The 20,815-nt window shown below is 47.5% G+C and overlaps 2 protein-coding genes across 2 annotated transcripts; both read left to right on the forward strand.

Moving 5' to 3' along the window:
- The first annotated feature begins 5,607 nt into the window (after nucleotides 1-5,607).
- LOC142905640 (zinc finger CCCH-type antiviral protein 1-like) lies at nucleotides 5,608-8,741 on the forward strand. Its single transcript, XM_076052423.1, has 4 exons — nucleotides 5,608-5,719; nucleotides 5,837-6,016; nucleotides 6,741-6,844; nucleotides 7,782-8,741. The coding sequence occupies exons 1-4, from the start codon at nucleotides 5,608-5,610 to the stop codon at nucleotides 8,382-8,384; spliced, it is 999 nt and encodes a 332-aa protein (XP_075908538.1). The 3' UTR covers nucleotides 8,385-8,741.
- A 6,272-nt stretch (nucleotides 8,742-15,013) lies between these two features.
- LOC116954675 (uncharacterized) lies at nucleotides 15,014-20,017 on the forward strand. The gene is made up of 3 exons (XM_076052424.1): nucleotides 15,014-15,458; nucleotides 18,816-19,235; nucleotides 19,989-20,017. The coding sequence occupies exons 1-3, from the start codon at nucleotides 15,230-15,232 to the stop codon at nucleotides 20,015-20,017; spliced, it is 678 nt and encodes a 225-aa protein (XP_075908539.1). The 5' UTR covers nucleotides 15,014-15,229.
- Nucleotides 20,018-20,815: the final 798 nt, after the last annotated feature.

Consider the following 20,815-nt stretch of genomic DNA (forward strand, 5'->3'; position numbering starts at 1 on the left):
TTATCCGGCGGTACCGGGCCGATCCGGCGAAACCGCTCCAAAAAGCTGTAACCCAGACCGGCGATCGGCACCACGTACGTGACACACACACACACCAAAAAAGCAGTTATGCTTGATTTCAGTGTCAAATTACGGCACATTATACACTACGCGCAACAGTTTAAACAGTGAAAAGTTCCTGCAACTGTATACATTTTTCATGACTAATGACCGCAGTCATGGAACTATACACAGTGCGATCCGGCAAAAAGTTGCGTGGTGTTTTTGGCGTTCGCTGGAACACCGGCGTTAAGGGCCCGTCCATAAATGACGTCACGCGACTTTGGATGATTTTTGACCCCCCCCCCCCTTTGTCACACGACGTCACAAAAAGTCAGACCCCCCCTCAAATATGACGTCACAAAGCTCTGCCCCCCCCCCCGCAATTTCTTTTTAAATATGCTTCAAATCGCTTTAAACTATTGTCATTGTAGTGCGTATTTAATGTGGCGATGCACTCTCCTGTTGTAGGAGAAAAAAATTATTAAAAAGTATATTAAATTAAGTAGAACGTATTCTTGGTTCTTTCTGTAAAGTCACGTAGAAGGGAAACAATAAAATAATAAAAAATCTAAAACAATATTATTTATTATCTTATTGTTTCCCTTCTACGTGGTGACCTTTACCGAAAGAACCAAGAATATGAATCCCTGCAGTCACGAAAGCTTTAAATCAAAATTTAAGTAGAACGTGTTGTCTATATTTATTTAAAGTTGCGCATTTTGATGTGACGTCACATTTCTCAAACCCCCCCCCCACCGCCCTCGTCACACATCGTCACAAATGTCTGACCCGACCCCCCCCCTGGCCCCAAAAGGCTGCACCATGCAGGCCGCAATCGTCAAACACAAGTTGTTGTTGAAACAAGAACGTAGTGCTCTTTGGTTCTATTCGGTAAAGTCACGTAGGTAAAAATAAAATAACAAAAAATCACGACGTTTCGGCCACAACACAAGTGGCCTTCATCAGGTGAAGGGACTGGACTGTCCAGAGGACAACGTTGGACAGTCCAGTCCCTTCACCTGATGAAGGCCACTTGTGTTGTGGCCGAAACGTCGTGATTTTTTGTTATTTTATTTTTACCTACGTCACATTACCGAATAGAACCAAAGAGTATGGATCCTTGCAGTCACGAAAGCTTCAAATCTAGAAGAGCGTAGTAGTCCTGCCTGCATCACCCCATGCAGAAGTCGTCGAGACTGGAGTGGTATGTACCGTATAGTACACACGGTAACTTTTGACATTATTTTTTATTGGTCTATTTGTATGTTTATTTATGCCAATTTTATCGAGTAAACACATTTTAAACGCAAAAACACACGCACAAAACCTAAAACGCATGTCAATCAAGAATTTGCAAAAAAAATTAGCTATTTAAAATAATGATTTAGTTATTATCTGACGGTTTTTTAAAAAAATAAATCCGACACCCCCCTGAAGCCACCGGATAATTGTCGATAATCCACTGTAATTGTGTTCAAGTAGCAGAGAGAGAAGTGGCAAGTTGCCTAAAACACCTCAGGTGGAAAAGGCGTCTTATTTTAGAGTTATTTACGTCTGAGAGTACGTGGATGTATCGCTCACGTTATACGGACAGCCGAAATGTAAACCCGGCCGAGAGCCCGTTCAAACTGAGCTAATTTATGGGAGACACGGGGTAACACAATCATTTCTCGAGGAATACGTGGTCCAAACACGGACAAAAAGCACATCGATCATGGTCAGAATGTTGAACATTACGTGAAAAAACCCACATGTTTAAGGGGCCGTCCATAAATGACGTCACGCACATGGGGGGGGGTCAGACATTTGTGACGAGGTGTGACGAGGAGGGGGGGGGGGGTGAGAAATGTGACGTCACATCAAAATGCCCAACTTTAAATAAATATAGACAACACGTTCTACTTAATTAAATATACTTTTTAATAAATGTTTTCTCCTTCAACATCAGAGTGCAGCGCCACATTAAATACGCACTACAATGACAATAGTTTAAAGCGATTTGAAGCATGTTTTATATAAAAAAAATTTGGGGGGGGGGCAGAGCTTTGTGACGTCATATTTGGGGGGGGGGTCTGACTTTTTGTGATGGCGTGTGACGAGAGAGAGAGGGAGGGGGTAAAACAATCGTCCAAAATCGCGTGACGTCATTTATGGACGGCCCCCTAAAGGTAAATAATTGTAACATCAAATTACGGAGAGACGAATGAAACTTTAATGACCTTAAACAGCAGATGACCAATCACCCCGTTCATGTTCAGTGCAATGCGATCTTGGATTACGGGTAAGAAAGACAACGCCACACGTGCAGGTTCTCGTTTGGTATAGAGGACTCCGCCACCGCGCTACAATGCCTTACAAGTCCATTACATCCGTAAACATTTGCCCCGAGGCGACTACTGTTTACGGCTGGATGTCATCGTCGAGCTCATTACTGTTGGGCAAAGCCCGTAGCTGGAAGCGGCTTGTCATGTCATTAGACACGGATGTTTGACTGATTTAAAAAAAAAAAGGTCTCTAAAAGCCACTGAAAGTACGGCATTTAAGTTTGCCCCTTGCCCCAAGGCCGTTTGAGTTGGCGGGGGGAGCCACGCGTAATGGGGCTGCGATGCCAAGTTAAAATCGGCGCGATACGAGGGATACGTTTTGGCGGCCTCGAGCCAACGCTAAACTTTCCACGTTCCTACGGCCGTGATGGAGTTGCGTGTCAGCCGGATGGTGATGTAACCCACCGACTTCGCGAGAGACCAATTCCTTGGCGGGGTCATTGACCAAACTGAACTTTTGGGAACGAATTAAACAAATCCGACGATCGTGTCTTCAGTAATACAGCAATGCCGTCGTGACCGCTGTGATTTCTAGCAGAGTAAGAAAACCTCACAAACCACACTCCGTAAAATTAAAACGCGATGCGACTAACAAACAAAATCTCCAACTTCATGCAGGACAAAATACCACATGAAGCTCTCGTCCCCCAGAGCTCTGACTGAAATGTCTGGGATTGATTGCTTTAAAAAGAAAAGTGTTTTTTTTTTTTAAAATTACCCCGCAGTTTTGAATTTGCTATTTTACGTTGATGATTGGACAAACAACAAATGAAGGGACATTTTTGTTCGTTCACCAAAATATATTTTATGCAAACGGTCTCCCACTCCGCGATTCACCTCGCCATCGTGATCGCTGTGACTTCTAGCAGAGTAAGAAAACCTAAAAAAAACACACACACACACACTCTGTACAATTAAAACGCGATGCAACAAATAAACAAAAACTCCAACTCTATGCGGACGAAATGCCACGTGAAGCTCTCGTCCCCCAGAGCTGAAATGTCTGGGATTGATTGCTTTAAAAAAGTTTTTGTTTCAAATTCCCCTCAGTTTTGCATTTTTTTTTAATTTACATTGATGATTGGCCAAACAAACACAAAATCAAGGGAAGTTTTTTTTTTTCGTTCACCAAAATATATTTTATGCAAACCATATCCCGCTCAGCGATTCAGCTCTCCACACTGCTGCCCTGTACCCCACAAGGCTCAATCTGATTGAGCTGACCAATTCTTTACTGTGCAATTCCGGCACATTGTTATTATGGTAATATTATCAAACGTGCCCTCATGGGATAGGAAGTGAATTAGACCGACTGCAATTAACTTTATATCAGCAATATGCATCAGATGATGGATTGCTATTCGAGGATTCAAAAGATAAGTTGTGTTCTATTGCATGCGTATCGCTATGTGCTAAGAATTATTTTCCATTGTCGTCTTTTTCTTCTTTTTCGGCAACAGGAAAGACCTGGGCATAACCCTCTGCCCCACCACCCCATCCGGGGACGCTACGAGCGACACGCACGAGAGGGGCCACCGTGAGGAGGGGTGGAAGCTTTAGCCTCCCACGGGTACTTGAACGGCATGTTATTCTTGTCATTATAACAAAAAAACAAGTTATATCTTGACTTAAAGCTTTCGTGACTGCAGGAAATTCATACTCTTTGGGTCTTTCGATAAAGTCACGTAGATAGTAAAAAAATAATAATCATAAAATAATTATATTCTCAGCAGCTCCCCCGCAATATTTCTCACCTGATGACGATTGCTTGTGCTGCGATCGAAACTTAGTGTTATTGTTATTATTATTTTTTTCTATCTACGTGACTTTACCGAAAGACCCAAATAATAGAAATTAAAAAGTTTTTGGTTTCCAATCGCTGGATTTGTGCGCCCCACGGTCCCGCCGCTGCGTCCATCGTGCAAAGAGGAGAGCGCTGGGGAAAGTGAAACGTGAAATCGGAGCAATGACGTTTTAAAGAGTTAAATTATATTGTCAAGATGTGGGGCGAGTGTTCGGGCTAAGGTCAAGGGGTAGGGGACAGTGCTCGTGGCTGGACGTCTGGTTTGTTCATGTTCGTGGGACTGCTAGGAGCTGGTGAGCTCGTTTAGGTGTAAGGTTTGTCCTATAGGTTGGTTGGATAGTTTGCCAGGCTTAGTGCTAGAGGCTGGTTGGCTCATTAGGGGTAAGGTTATTCCTATCGGTTGGTTGGATAGTTTGCCAGGCTTAGTGCTAGAGGCTGGTTGGCTCATTAGGGGTAAGGTTAGTCCTATCAGTTGGTTGGATAGTTTGCCAGGCTTAGTGCTAGAGGCTGGTTGGCTCATTAGGGGTAAGGTTTGTCCTATAGGTTGGTTGGATAGTTTGCCAGGGTTAGTGCTAGAGGCTGGTTGGTTCATTAGGGGTAAGGTTAGTCCTATCGGTTGAGTGGATAGTTTGCCAGGCTTAGTGCTAGAGGCTGGTTGGCTCATTAGGGGTAAGGTTAGTCCTATCGGTTGATTGGATAGTTTGCCAGGCTTAGTGCTAGAGGCTGGTTGGCTAATTAGGGGTAAGGTTAGTCCTATCGGTTGATTGGATAGTTTGCTAGGGTTAGTGCTAGAGGCTGGCTGGCTCATTAGGGGTAAGGTTAGTCCTATTGGTTGATTGGATAGTTTGCTAGGGTTAGTGCTAGAGGCTGGTTGGCTCATTAGGGGTAAGGTTTGTCCTATCGGTTGATTGGATAGTTTGCTAGGGTTAGTGCTAGAGGCTGGTTGGCTCATTAGGGGTAAGGTTAGTCCTATCGGTTGATTGGATAGTTTTCTAGGGTTAGTACTAGAGGCTGGTTGGCTCATTAGGGGTAAGGTTTGTCCTATCGGTTGATTGGATAGTTTGCTAGGGTTAGTGCTAGAGGCTGATTGGCTCATTAGGTGTAAGGTTAGTCCTATCGGTTGATTGGATAGTTTTCTAGGGTTAGTACTAGAGGCTGGTTGGCTCATTAGGGGTAAGGTTAGTCCTATCGGTTCATTGGATAGTTTGCCAGGGTTAGTGCTAGAGGTTGGTTGGCTCATTAGGGGTAAGGTTAGTCCTATCGGTTGATTGGATAGTTTGCTAGGGTTAGTACTAGGATCTGGTTGGCTCGTTAGGGGTAACATTAGTCCTATTTGTTGACTGGCTGGTTTTAAAGTTAAGTTTTCCGGACGTCGCTGCTCGACGGCTGGGCGTCTTTCAATAACACAGTCATCGTCGTCGTCGTTGTCGAGAAGAGATGTCCAGCGGCGGCGGGAAGCCATTCGAGAGAGCGCTGAGCATCCTGCACGACAATGGCAGTGAGATGCACCCCTTAGCGCTGGACATGCAGCTGGTGCAGCTTCTGCAAGGTGCTGCGCGAAAAGCCCGACCTGTTCGCATTCGTCGAGGGCAACGGGATCGAAGCGCCCGGGATGAGGTCCAACTCCACGGTGCTGGCCGTGACTACGCTGTGCCTTTGCGCCAAGTACCGGGATCCACCCGGCTGCCCCGAAGGGGACAGCTTTGCCAGAAGCTGCACATGTGCCGCTCCTACGTGCTGGGCAGCATGTGCCGCTCCTACGTGCTGGGCAGCATGTGCCGCTCCTACGTGCTGGGCAGCATGTGCCGCTCCTACGTGCTGGGCAACTGCAAGTTCGGGCCTCGATGCAAATTTTCACATGATTTCAGGGATGAACACAATCGTGACTTGTGTTATGAAACACAAAGTGGAGGGGCTTCCATTTGCCAATATTCAAAAGCTGCTCTTACCAAATGACCCTGCCCTCCTCCCTCAGATGTGCAAATACCTACAAGGTTTCGGGAGGTAATGAGTGCGAATTTAACGAGGAATGTACAAGGCTGCAACCTGTGCAAACAGTTTGTTTTAGGCAATTGTAAATTTGGGGACAATTGCCGACACAATCATAACTTGAACGATCGAAAGATTCAAATATTGCTGAATAAGTTCTTGCTTACTGCCTACCGTAATGACGAGGTGCTGAAACTACTCTGGAAGAAGGAGCAAATTCACATTGCCACAAGGAGCAGTTCCACTTATGTAAATGCGAAATTGGACAATTTGAGTGACAAACCCTTCAGTTCTGTCAAACCCTACAGTTTTGACATAGACCCAACCAGTGGCAGAGGAAGAGGCAGAGGCAGTGGAAGAGGCAGAGGGAGAGGTAGAGAAAGGTCACAACCCCCAAGCCACGTGGTTTGTCCAGAACTGCCCAGCACAGATAAGCAGCAAGCTGGTGCAACAGGTTACTCACCTTCAGCGGGCACTCCTAAGCATGGCAGTGATGGTTATACTGCAATAAAGAATGTCAAGGAGGACAATATATCTCTATTTCACCTCCTTTCTGAGTGCCATTTAAAAGACCCAACCAGGGGCAGAGGAGGAAGAGACGGAGGTAGAGGAAGATCTCAACCCCCGAGCCATATGGCTCGTCCGGTACCGCTCAGCATGGATGATCAGCAAGCTGGTGCAACAGGTTACTCACTTTCAATGGGTATTGCTTCACATGGGAGTGATGGTGATACTGTAATGGAAAATAAGAAAACGATGTCTTATCATCACCTCCTTTCTGAGTGCCATTTAAAAGATCCAACCAGGGGAAGAGGAAGAGACGGAGGGAGAGGAATATCTCAACCCCCAAGCCATGTGGTTCGTCCGGTACCGCTCAGCACAGATAAGCAGCAACCTGGTGCAACAGGTTACACACCTCCAGTGGGCACTCTTAAGCATATGAGTGATGTTGACACTGAAATGGAGAATGACAATGAAGAAGAGATCTATACCGCACAAAAGCGGGTAAACAACCCTTTTGGTTTTCTGGCGGCGGGGTTTTTTCTGGGGGGAGGCGATGCAAGACATCAAGTACAGACCAATTTTTTTAAAACCTAAAATGGAAACTACGAAAATGGCTGTAAAATTATAAGGTAGCTAAAGTTTGACATACAACCACTGAGAAGTGGAAATGGCTGTACAATTAAAAGGCAGCTAACGTTTGACTTGATTTATAACATCTTTCCAGTGGTTGCTCAATTTGAAACCATCCTCTCGGTTGAAGTTGTGTCTATGTTTGTATATCTGCATGGCCTCATGGACAAATCTTTGGTGATAACCGGGAGGTTTGCAGATAACTTTGGTATCAGAGAACAACCCAAAAGGGTTGTTTACCCGCTTTTGGTGCAGTTTAACAAAAGGCGGCTTAACTCAGTCCTCCCACCAACCCACATCCCTTTCTGCCCCCCCCCCCCGACCTATATATAATCCAAGTCGTCTCAGAACTGTGCACTTGACACAGATATTCTGCTGTGACTGTTCCACCTGAAGACAGAAGCTTGTGTTGCCTCCGAAACGTCGTGATTTAATTCTTCTATTTCATTTTACCTACGTGACTTTACCGAAAAAAAAAAGTATGAATCCTTGCAGTCACGAAAGCTTCAAATCTAGAAGAGATCTGTCTATATCACCTCCTTTCTGAGTGCCAGTTTAAAGAGCGTTGCCTTAAAAGCCATGCAAAGCTACCATATCGACAGCAGAAGAGGGACAAATTAGCTCGCATATGGGAAGACACACCCGACATGGAGACGATTGCACAGCGGTACTGTGACCCTATCAATGTCAGCTGGAATTCTGTTGATTTAGTAAGAATGACTATGGACAACAATGCAGTGCGACGCCTTTCCACGGCAAATGGGGTCACCAAACCGGACAACTTCCTGCTTACCACAAAACGGATATGGTACTGGCAAGAAGATGTGGGGAAATGGATCACATATGGATCACAGGCCACCACAAATGAAAAGGCTAAATCTGAAGTTTCATCAGGAAATCTGGAGAAGGCCTATGAAAAGGACAAAAAAGGAGGTTTGAGTATTTTTGCTGGGCGCTTCTCGTACCACGTCAGCTTTAAAGAAATGATTCAGACAAACATGACGTTGGGTACCAGAAGAGATGTGAGGAGGAGGCCTCTTTTTGTGCCAAGACGTGATGTGGAAGCAGCAAGAGAGGGGTATACACTTTAAATTTCATTTATATTTTCAAAACAAATACAGCAAAGAATAGCACCAGGTTATACTGCATCCATATGACCGACATAAACATATTAAGACAAAAAGGGACCTCTATAGGAAACAATTAAGAAGCAATTGTAAGGAAAGGAAATGGGGATAAATAGAGTAGGCAGAGATAGAAAGAGTAGTACACACTTGAATATTAGAACCTTATGGTGGGACCCCGGGGTCCCATAAGCTCCCAGCTCTTGCATAAACATTAGATTATAATGTAAACAAAAACTTTGTTATTTTTCACCAATGGTTTTGAAGGATGGTGGCAAGTGTTTGACTTGCATCCCACTAGGATTTTTGCACAGCGTTGGTATATGGTGCTTTTTCCTGCAAGACTTTGCAGTTTTTTCCTGGATTTTTCTGTTAAGATGTTTTCTTGTTCATGTTTTTGTTTTTTATTTGTTGTGGTGGCACCCGATTCAAGAGCCGAATGGCTCACAGGGCTATACCAAATAAATGAAAACTGAAACTGAAGCTATGGTCAGGGAAAGAACTAGGAGCTGGTCGGCTCGTTAGGGGTGAGATTGGTCCTATCGGTTGGTTGGCTGGCTTGCTAGGGTTAGGGGTAGAACTAGTGCAGGGGTTGGCAAACTGCAGCTCTGGAGCCACATGCGGTGGCTCTTTAAGGAATGCATTGCGGCTCTTGAAATATTGAGGGGTTTTTTTGCTAGGGGTAGGGTTAGTGCTAGAGGCTGGTTGACTACTTTGCTTGGGCTAGGGCTAGGGTTAGTGCTAGGGGCTGGTTGGCTACTTTGCTAGGGGTAGGGTTAGTGCTAGAGACTGGTCGGCTACTTTGCTAGGGTTAGGGTTAGTGCTAGGGGCTGGTTGGCTACTTTGCTAGGGCTAGGGCTAGAGGCTGGTTGGCTACTTTGCTAGGGCTAGTGCTAGTGGCTGTTTGGATACTTTGCTATAGGGCTAGGGGTAGTGCTCGAGGCTGGTTGGCTACTTTGCTAGGGGTAGGGTTAGTGCTAGTGGCTGGTTGGCTACTTTGCTATGGCTAGTGCTAAAGGCTGGTTGGCTACTTTGCTAGGGCTAGAGGGGTAGGGCTAGAGGCTGGTTGGCTACTTTGCTAGGGCTCGGGGTAGGGTTAGTGCTAGAGGCTGGTTGGCTACTTTGCTAGGGCTAGGGCTAGAGGCCGGTTGGCTACTTTGCTAGAGCTAGGGGTAGGGTTAGTGCTAGAGGCTGGTTGGCTAGTTTGCTAGAGCTAGGGGTAGGGTTAGTGCTAGAGGCTGGTTGGCTACTTTGCTAGGGCTAGGGCTAGAGGCCGGTTGGCTACTTTGCTAGAGCTAGGGGTAGGGTTAGTGCTAGAGGCTGGTTGGCTACTTTGCTAGGGCTAGCGCTAGAGGCTGGTTGGCTAGTTTGCTAGAGCTAGGGGTAGGGTTAGTGCTAGAGGCTGGTTGGCTACTTTGCTAGAGCTAGGGGTAGGGTTAGTGCTAGAGGCTGGTTGGCTACTTTGCTAGGGCTAGCGCTAGAGGCTGGTTGGCTAGTTTGCTAGAGCTAGGGGTAGGGTTAGTGCTAGAGGCTGGTTGGCTACTTTGCTAGAGCTAGGGGTAGGGTTAGTGCTAGAGGCTGGTTGGCTACTTTGCTAGGGCTAGGGGTAGGGCTAGAGGCTGGTTGGCTACTTTGCTAGGGCTAAGGTTAGTGCTAGGGGCTGGTTGACTACTTTGCTTGGGCTAGGGCTAGGGTTAGTGCTAGAGGCTGGTTGGCTACTTTGCTAGAGCTAGGGCTAGGGTTAGTGCTAGAGGCTGGTTGGCTACTTTGCTAGAGCTAGAGGTAGGGTTAGTGCTAGAGACTGGTTGGCTACTTTGCTAGGGCTAGGGTTAGTGCTAGAGGTGATTGACTACTTTGCTCGGGCTCGGGGTAGGGTTGGTGCTCGAGGCTGGTTGGCTACTTTGCTAGAGCTAGAGGTAGGGTTAGTGCTAGAGACTGGTTGGCTACTTTGCTAGGGCTAGGGCTAGAGGCTGCTTGGCTACTTTGCTAGAGCTAGGGGTAGGGTTAGTGCTAGAGGCTGGTTGGCTACTTTGCTAGGGCTAGTGCTAGAGGCTGGTTGGCTACTTTGCTAGGGCTAAGGTTAGTGCTAGGGGCTGGTTGACTACTTTGCTTGGGCTAGGGCTAGGGTTAGTGCTAGAGGCTGGTTGGCTACTTTGCTAGAGCTAGAGGTAGGGTTACTGCTAGAGACTGGTTGGCTACTTTGCTAGGGCTAGGGTTAGTGCTAGAGGTGATTGACTACTTTGCTCGGGCTCGGGGTAGGGTTGGTGCTCGAGGCTGGTTGGCTACTTTGCTAGGGCTAGGGTTAGCGCTAGAGGCTGGTTGGACAGTTGTTTTTTCGTGGTAGGGCTCGAATCTGGACAGCTAAGGTCGAGGAGTTGTCCCTGCTCACCACAGACAAGTGCTGGTTGACTACTTTGCTTGGGCTAGGGTTAGTGCTAGATGCTGGTTGGACAGTTGTTTTTTCGTTTTTTCGTGGTAGGGCTCGAATCTGGACAGCTAAGGTCGAGGAGTTGTCCCTGCTCACCACAGACAAGTGCTGGCCTTTTAATTATTTTCACTTTTGGTGTTGGAGCTCACAAAGCTGCTGTTGGAGCCACTGTTTCCCGACTGCAGCCTTGAGATATAGTCAAACTTCTGGGAATACACAAATCATTATAAAGCACATATACAGATCGACAACAATGATATCTTTCAATGTGAATGACTTGCAGAAACCAGCGTGTGCGTTCCAAGTCCAAATTACAGCACCGTGGTTTGCCTATTTACTCTCGCCATGGGAATGTGGAATTTCCACAACTGGCTCCGTGGTGTAAACAGGAAACAAGCACCACCCGCACCTCCAATTCCTTCCGCCGCACCTCCGATCAGCACGGTTGGCTACGTACGGTGCGTATGAAGTTAAACATACATACATGCCCATGACTAGTTTGAGCAGAAAAATTGAATTTTCTATATATATCAAAGAAAAATACTCCTGCTCTGTTTTGCATGCCGCAGCACCGCTTGCACTTTACACCGTGTGTATATATCGCCTGAGACAGAGTCTAATGAGCTAATTGCTCACACATTTCTCTAAACACTGGCTACCCACGGTCCCATTTGCTCAGTAGGGCGATGGCGGTGAATGTTGTTTGTCTTTTTACCCACCACCCCCTCCCGTCAATTATATTCCAATTGTACTATTGGCGCCATGCCACGTGAAGAAGGGGAGCTACACTTTGAGGTCCCGCGGACAGCATTGTAACCCTGCCACATGTCAGAGAGGCACCTCTTGCAATGTAATATCTGTCCGTCCACGTAAAAGTATCCCTTACGTGATACAGCCCAACAACGCCTTTTTATACAAGGTAAATTCAGGACCGGTTCTGCCATTCGGTGTCTCGTCAGCAGGGCCAGGGTTTCCTTGAGCGAATGCTTGCGACACTGCCCGATGTTTACAGGGCGTGAGGCCCTTTCTGCAAGAACTGGGTCCTATCTTCTGGGTTCTTTCGGTAAAGTCACGTAGAATGGAAATAAAATAATACAAATAAAATAATAAAATTCTAACGACGTTTCGGCCACAACACACTTTTTATTATTATTTTTATTATTTTATTGTTTCCCTTCTACGTGACTTTACCGAAAGAACCGAGAAGATGAATCCCTGCAGTCACGAAAGCTTTAAATCGAAACTGGGTCCTAGTTCAACGAAAACTGTTTTCTTTTATTGTCTGTCGTGCCATATCACGGGAACTTAATGGGAGGTCCTATCAAATGCTTCTGTTCCAACACTCGATGTCGGTGCGGCTTCTCGCGTGACAATGAAGCCAATGATTCATTTTCATGAACCCCGGCCGGAGCCAGAAATGTGCAGAATTTAGTGACAAACCACAATTATTGTGATAAATTGTTCGTCACTGGGCTGACACTATCCACTCATTAGCCTTGAGAAACTTGTGGCTATATCATGGTGAGTGCCTGGACACAACTATAGGATCTCAGCAGCGATCTGACTGAGCCACTCGGCTGTCCATTGTCCACAGATTATTTAAGAATTTGTCTGCTACGCGATAGCCACTAATAGGTAACTATTCATACGCCTAATTAAAAACAGGAAACATAAAAAAATGTAATTTGTCTCGAGTCCCATGGTATTCAGTGCAGTCTCCAATTCTTATCATCGATGCCATCTCTCTGGCATGCTATGAAGAAGGGCCATTTCCCGAAACGTTGCCCATTATATATTTTTTTCTTTTAAGGCCACAGTATTAATGACAAACGTGAAAAGTATTTTTTATATACACGGACTCCTCTACTTGCGAACATTCGACTTACGAACTTTCAGAGATATGAACAAACCTGTCCATATGTCCAGTTGCCCGTTCGGACCACGAGTGGTTCGTTCAACCACCGTGCAATAGATGGCGGTGATGGCATCTACATCTGCAGAACATGAAGAACCGGTGGCATCTAAATCTACAGGAGATAACACAACTTTTAAAGCCATTCCCTGTGTTTAGTGTACACGCCGTACAACATGTTTGGAATCAACGGGCGTAAAGTTTGATTTACGAACACATCGACTTACGAACAGACCATGTGGAACCTAACTCGTTCGTAAGTAGAGGAGTCCCTGTATATTATCCACATGGATTTAAATTTTGGGGAGTTTGGGACCCAAATCTCTCAGCTAAAAATTGGCCCCTGCCCTCTGTGGAGTCGCTTGGGTTCAGTGGCGGCGCTGGGCAGAAGATAACTTAGCAAAACGCTTCAGCCCCGAATATAATGGTGAACCAAACATGAGCCCGAAATTAAAATCCGACTGAGTACAATCCAGCATTACAAATTAAACAAATGCATATTCCTCATGTCTCTCTGACTCTGTGTCGATCTTCTCTCATCTCACTCCATCTCTGTCTCTCGTCTACATCTCTCTCATGTATCTACATCGCCCGTCTCATCCGTAACTCTCTCCTCTCATCTCACTCCATCCATCTCTATATATCTCGTCTGCATCTCCTCTATGTATGTACAGTGAACTTCTTTCGCACCGTACGTAGCCAACCGTGAGCGGGCGGGCGGGAGGTAGGACAACAAACTAAACACAAAAAATAGTTATAATGAAATGAGCTCTCAATCTAGATGATGATTTAAAAGTTGCACAGCTACAGTGACTCCCTAATATCGGAAGGAAGAGCATTCCAGACGGCCGCGGAAGCGCATCTGAAAGCGCCGCGCCATGCGGTGAAACAGCGCGTCTTTGTTCGATGGCCGAGCCAAAAGCCGCCACCACCACCGCCGCTGCTGCTGCAAGGATGACCGAGCTCGTATGACGATGGTTTTTGACTCCTTGATGAGTGTTTACATTAAAATTAAAGTGGGGGAGGGGGGGGGGTCTCTCCAAAATGAATGTCTGGCTAGAGGCTCCAATGGGCCAGCCCCCCCCCTCAACCACACACACACACCAGTCTCTCACTGCCCTGGCATGTACTTGGCACGCTTGGCCGCTGCGAGCCAAAATCGCCACCTCGGGGCAGACAATTCTTGTGGAGGAGAAAAATCCCACGACTCCACACGGAGCCGTCGCTTCAACCCCCCCCCCGCCGCCCACTCTGCCCTTCGCGAAGCCCTGAACCCAACCACAACCATCCTCCCCACCCCTGCAATTAACGAGGCCCCTTATACAGCCAAGCCCGGTGCCTTGGTGGGGCAGTAGGCATTGTGGGGTGGAGGGGGGGGAGATGTTATTCTAGCGTAGAGAAAAGTCTCTCTCTCTGTGTGTGTGTGTCTCCTTGTAGTCTCCGTATCCTGCATTAGTCACACTGCAGAGTAGTCGTCGAAGGAGCAGCAGCAGCAACATTGTTGTTCTATGTTGGATGTGTTTTGTATGTAACTGTGTGCGTGTTCTTTTTTTTGTGTCTGTTCGATGCATGATAGGCTGTGGTTTGTATAGATTGTTTGTTGATTAGTACTGTGTGTCCTCAATGTAGCATTGCGATTAGTGTAGTGTGTTCTGTAGAGTACTCGACAAGCACTGTGTGTTCTGTAGGTAATGCATTGTGCTCGTAGTTCTACACATATATCGGTATAGAGTAGTGCGTCATGTATATGGTAGACTGCAGAATGTTGTTTATGTACTACGTGGTATCGTAGAGTACTGTGTCCACCATATACGCCTGTATCTTAAAAGGCGAGTGCTGTTTGTGGCAGCCTGCAGTCATGTTTGCCTAGATACTCCTGGACACACAGAGATCTGTGTGCAATGGCTGTATTGTATACACATTGAGCAGTATTGACATTGTTCATTGAGCCCTTCTAGAGAGTGCGAACAGACAGAGTATTCTGTTACACATCGACAATGCGCATTCGTTACCCGAGTCGCGAATTCACGATGCAAATTCTTAAGGCGTTCGTCGACACGGCCATCGAGACACCGGATATTTAGCACGAACAGAACGAAATATTACATCGACGCCTCGGAACATTCCGATAATTTTGAGTCCACCCCAGGAAGGCTCTAAATTGCTCTACTAACCTGTGAGTAATACTCAAAACTCTTAGCGAATTCAGTCTAGCAGTGGAGTGACAGAAAGCGGTGGGGGCGGGCGGGGGGGGGGGAGTGGGGGGATCACATCATCTTCAACATCGTCGGCCTCGAGTGAAACGTGCCGAATACAGCACCGCTCCAACCCAATAATTCGCCGTCCCGATCCTGGAAGAGGTCGCCCCGCGCGCAGCACGTGGATATATCCCTGTCTCCCCCACGTGCGCTGCGAACGAAGACGACCACCACGACCACGACCACCACCACCACGACCACCACGACCGCCGCGATGCCGCTGCGATGCCCTCTCCTCGCTCTGCTCGCAGCTCTGCTCGCGGTTCGAGGTTCGCGCCCGGGTTCGAGCAACGGGGACACGGAGTCCTGGGGACGGCAACGCGGCGGTCCCGAGGCCGGGGGAGCCTCCGAGCGGCGGCAGCTGCCGGTGCGACTCTCGCCGAACCGTGCGGGACATCGACTGCTCCACCTGCCCGGCTCGGGAGCCGAGTCTCATCCACGAGGTAAAACGGAATGGTGCCCTGAGCAGACTGGCACGCAAAGAAAGGGTGACATTTCCCTCCGACTCCGTCCTCCTCCCCCCACCTCCACCGTGTCGCCTTCATTTAAAATAAAAAAAAAACTGTTGGGGGGGGGGGCAAGCGCTGTTAGCGAGTAGCGGCAACCTGTAAAAGCCGGCACTGTGGCACACGAGGGGGTGGGTGGGTGGCGAGCTGCACCACGCCCGGCCGCCTTTGTCTCTCGCCAGTGGCGATGTTTGACACACACCAGGTACTCGTTTGAGGCTGAGTCGACCTAGGGGATGCCCAGGACCGGTTCACACAATCGTGTGTACTGTACAAAAGACAATGCACCCCCCCCCCCCGTATAGCCTCAATGGACTATTTGGGGGCAAGTGCTGTTAGCGAGCACCTATTGAGGCCGGAGCGCCTTTGTCTCCCCCCCTCCCAGTGGCGATGTTCACCGCACATCGCAGCAGCTACTCACTTGAGGCTGAGTCGACCTAGCTGATGTCCCCGGACCCGCTTCAGATAACCGTCACCGGTGGTGTCGGTGGCCGTGGGTGGGGAATCGAACTCGGGGTGGTGGTGATGGTGTCGCTGGGTTCGTGGTGGTGCGGCGAGCTAAACCCGCCGCACCACCGCTGCGGCCGCCAACAGCAAAAGCGGTCACGTCGCCACGGCTCCTGTGCCAGGCTCGGTGCACTTCGAGGCCACGTGAAGCGTCGGAGGCTCATCGCGACACAGAGGTTGCATGGGTTGGATCGCGTACATTGCATGGTGTGTGTCATTCGCCCACCGCCACCCGGCGCGGACAATTAGTAAGGTTTGTCATAACTGTCAACCCCTAACCAGTGCCCTATCTTTTTACAGAACAAGTCAGACCGTACTGGTCACCCCGTGCCCCTTATAAATCTCAACGTTCATCCTACAAAGTCACTATACACTAGTCTATATAACACTGCATTACTATACACTACACTATTACAAACCTGTCAACCCCTTATCAGTGCTCTATCTTATTACAGACCAAGTTAGACCGCACAGGTCACCCCGTGACCCTTATAAATCTCATCGTTCACCCTACAAAGTTACTATACACTACTCTACTATACACTACTATACACTACACTATACACTACACTATTACATACCTGTCAACCCCCTTATCAGTGCCCCTACCTTATCACAGATCAAGTCAGACCTTATTAATCACCCCGTGACCCTTATAAATCTCAACGTTCACCCTACAAAGTTACTATACACTACTCTACTATACACTACATTACTATACACTACACTATACACTACACTATTACATACCTGTCAACCCCTTATCAGTGCCCTATCTTATTACAGACCAACTCAGACCTTATTGGTCACCCCGTGCCCCTTATAAATCTCAACGTTCATACTACAAAGTCACTATACACTAGTCTACTATACACTGCATTACTATACACTACACTATTACAAACCTGTCAACCCCTTATCAGTGCCCCTACCTTATTACAGACCAAGTCAGACCTTATTGATCACCCCGTGTCCCTTATAAATCTCAACGTTCATCCTACAAAGTCTCATCACAAGGGAGAAACACAAACAAATAGACACATTTTTGTTGCCCGTATTGAAACGTCTGTACGCCGTGTGGGCCTGAAAACTCAATTTCCCCTGTACAAGAACACGGGGTAGGCCGTGATGGGTTGACAGCTCTGCTACTTCAGCACACCGCTGTGTTGGAGAGTAAACCCACAACATTTACAATCTCAGCACAACCAGCTTCATCAGGCGATTGGAAAACATTTTATATTTACGAGATCTAACCCAACCCCCCCCCCCCCCCCGTGTATTATGACTACGGTAATATTGATCGCGTCAAGGTTCCCGTGAGCAGCCTGCACCACCACCAACAACAACAACAGGCGCCATTCAACCACGTGATCAAGCCAAGTTTAAGAAATATTTCTCTACAAGTGACCCTGCACACCGTCACAAAATAACTGCTGGTGCCGTTGCTTTCCGTGTTGGACAATTTAAATATACAAAACAAATAAGCAGATTACGCGTCTCTCCTCCGTTGATTAATCTCTCCACGAAGTCAATAATAATACTCCTTTAAATCTTGACTTAAAGCTTCCGTGAATGCAGGAATTCATATTCTTGGGTTTGTCGGTAAAGTCACGTAGATAGGTTCAAAGAAAATAAAAAAAATAAACAAAAAATTACGATGTTTCAAACGCGTGTGTTGCGATCGAAACGTCGTAGTTTTTTTAATTATTTTTGTTATTTTCTTTGAACCTATCTACGTGACTTTACCGAAAGACCCAATAATGTAATAATCTTCTTTGGTTCTTTCGGTAAAGTCACGTAGAATGAGAGTAAAATAATAAATTAATAAAATAAAATAACACAATAAAATTCTTACGACGTTTCGGCCACAACACAAGTGGCCTTCTTCAGGTGAAAGGAACAGACCTGTCGGGACGACAGAGCTTCAGGTCTGTTCCTTTCACCTGAAGAAGGCCACTTGTGTTGTGGCCGAAACGTCGTGAGAATTTTATTGTGTTATTTTATTTTATTAATTTATTATTTTACTCTCATTCTACGTGACTTTACCGAAAGAACCAAAGAAGATGAATCCTTGCAGTCACGAAAGCTTTAAATCGAAATGTAATAATCCTTTCACAAGCCATCGGCCACACGGCCTTCTGGGAAGTGTCATTTAACTTCAGCGACGAATCTATCGTTGGGACCTTTTTGCCAGCATCAAAAAACGATGGGGGATGGAGGGAAAAAAAATAAGGTTCGTTTTTTATCCTTCCTAGCAAGAGAAGGGGTAAAGCTGCATCGATTCAAGAGAAAGGTTAAAAAAACACACACACATCCCAACAGTCCCAGATTAAGCTAAGTGCGGGGACTGTAGCATATGATGTTATAAAGTGGCCCTAAATAAAAAAACACGTAAATATTAAAATACACATTTTTAACTCGCATAGTAAAGTAATTGTATTTTTTTCATTCGCTATACAGCCAGATAATACGACAAATCGCTAAGCTTAAACACCCGGTCGTTCATAAAAGTTGAAGGCGGTATAGTACTGTAGTAATAGCGCAAGTGCAGAATCACTTAACCGGAATTGATAGCTTGAAAGCGTTTAGCGCATGGGCCCTTGAAAGTGCGGCGCCCGTAGCTACTACATAGTAGCAACAGCACTAATGTAGTAGCCGTGTGGCACCGTAGCTACTGCATACGTAGCCGCTTGTGCTACTACGATAATCCGGCACTGCTGTCCCAGACTGGCTTCGGAACAATCCGCAGCGCCTCGTCGTCACCGCTCCTTTCTCCCCGCGTCCCAGGCAGCGAAAGAGAAGAGGAGGAAGAGGAAGAACCCAGGTGCCGAGAGGTGCGCATCGCGCGACACGTGACCGAGGGCACTTGCGTGAGCGCGCGACCGCTCAAGCAGGTGCTGTGCGCGGGTCACTGCGCCCCTTCCCGCGTCCTCTCCAACCTCGCCGTGGCCGCCGGCACCCGGGCGCACCTCGCCCGCGGTCGCCACAGGCCCGCCTGGCGCTGCGTGCCGGGACCGACGCGCGTCGCCCGGGTGCCCATGAGCTGCCCCGGGGGTCACCGGAGGACGGCGAGGGTGCCGGTGGCCAGCGCGTGCCGCTGCAAGCGCGCGCAGCGGAGGCACAACGAGTCTCGCTCCTGGTGGGATCGCGTGGATGGAGCTGCGGCAGGAGAACGCGGTGGCGGTGGCGGTGGTGGCGGTGGTGGCGGTGCACGTGGTGGTGGTGGTGGTGGCGGTGCACGTGGTGGTGGTGGTGGTAACAATGGGAGCAATCCCCTGCTCAGCAATGACTTTGAATGATTGAGTTGTTCAATCTTGATTTGAAGCTTTCGTGACTGCAGGAATCCATACTCTCTGGTTCTTTGGGTAAAGTCACGTGGATAAAAAAAAAAACATGATAAAATAAAACACGACGTTTCGGTCACAACACAAGCGTCCGTCTTCAGGTGTGAAAAAATAATCTGCTGTTGTGGCTTTATATAGGCAATCCTTCCCCCCGCCCCCCCCCCCCCCCTTTCGCTCTCTCCTCCCGTGTCGAAATAAAGCCACAACAGCAGATAAAAAATTTTCACACCTGAAGACGGACGCTTGTGTTGCGACCGAAACGTTGTTTTCTTTTCTTTTATTATTTTTTCTTTTTTTCTAGCTACGTGACTTTACCGAAAGAACCACAGAGATTGAGTTTGTTGTTGTTGTTGTGTGTTCGCGGTTGTGCTGCATTGGTGTCCGAAGCACGCTCGGCTTGTTCCGAGTCGTCTTGCTCTGGCTGGACGTCAAGACGCTTCGCTCCACGTTCGTCGTTGTTGTCGTCTTCTTCTTCTTCGCGGTTTCGGTTTCCGAATTGTGTTAAGAGAACGGCTCGTGGAAGAAGCTGTCACAGAACTGCTTCCGAGATCCCATTCCAAGTGATTGCTTAACCGCACGCGGAGAGCGCTGCACTTTCCCACGCGCTCTGCTACAGAGATATCCATCGCGTGGTGGTACAACTGAACGTTTATAATTCTCGCGGCTGGGATTTTTGCTAAGTTTAGTGGGGAGGGCAAAAAAACAAATGCATTCGCAAGGAGCTTTTTTTCGCGCACTCATTAGTGACCAGGCCAAGTTTATCGAGAGCGCCACGGTGTCTAGGAGATGTTAACTACCTCCCCTGGTATACAGGAGGTCGTGGGTTCGATCCAGACCCTGACACCTGCTGCTGTATATTTGGGAGTTTGCGGTGTCTCTCTCTATACTCTTTGGTTGTATTCAGTAAAGTCACGTAGGTAAAAATAAAACAACAAAAAATCACGACGTTTCGGCCACAACACAAGTGGCCTTCATCAGGTGAAGGGACTGGACTGTCTAGAGGACGGCGTTGGAGTGAGGACGCGACCTGGGCTTGCTGTCTTCACTCCAACGCCGTCCTCTAGACAGTCCAGTCCCTTCACCTGATGAAGGCCACTTGTGTTGTGGCCGAAACGTCGTGATTTTTTGTTATTTTATTTTTACCTACGCGACTTTACCGAATAGAACCACAGAGTATGGATCCGTGCAGTCACGAAAGCTTCAAATCTAGAATTGGTGTCTCTCTCTCTCTCTCTGTCCGTGGTCACGTGGATTTTTCTCCGGGTCCTCTCGAGTTTTCCCTCCAAATTTAGAGTCGACATCGCGACGCGTTTGGAGTATTTGGCTGCGATACAATTTCCACACTAAAAGCCCACTTCGTTGAGCGATCATTTGCGGCCAGGTCGCTTCTGAAAAAAAGCTACACGGCTCAGCGAGCCTAACCCGGTGAAATAATAAGTTGAA

Source organism: Petromyzon marinus, chromosome 56 (assembly GCF_048934315.1).
Source record: "Petromyzon marinus isolate PM22_M1 ecotype Great Lakes invasive population chromosome 56, UKy_Petmar_22M1.pri1.0, whole genome shotgun sequence".
NCBI classification, from domain to species: Eukaryota; Metazoa; Chordata; class Hyperoartia; order Petromyzontiformes; family Petromyzontidae; genus Petromyzon; species Petromyzon marinus.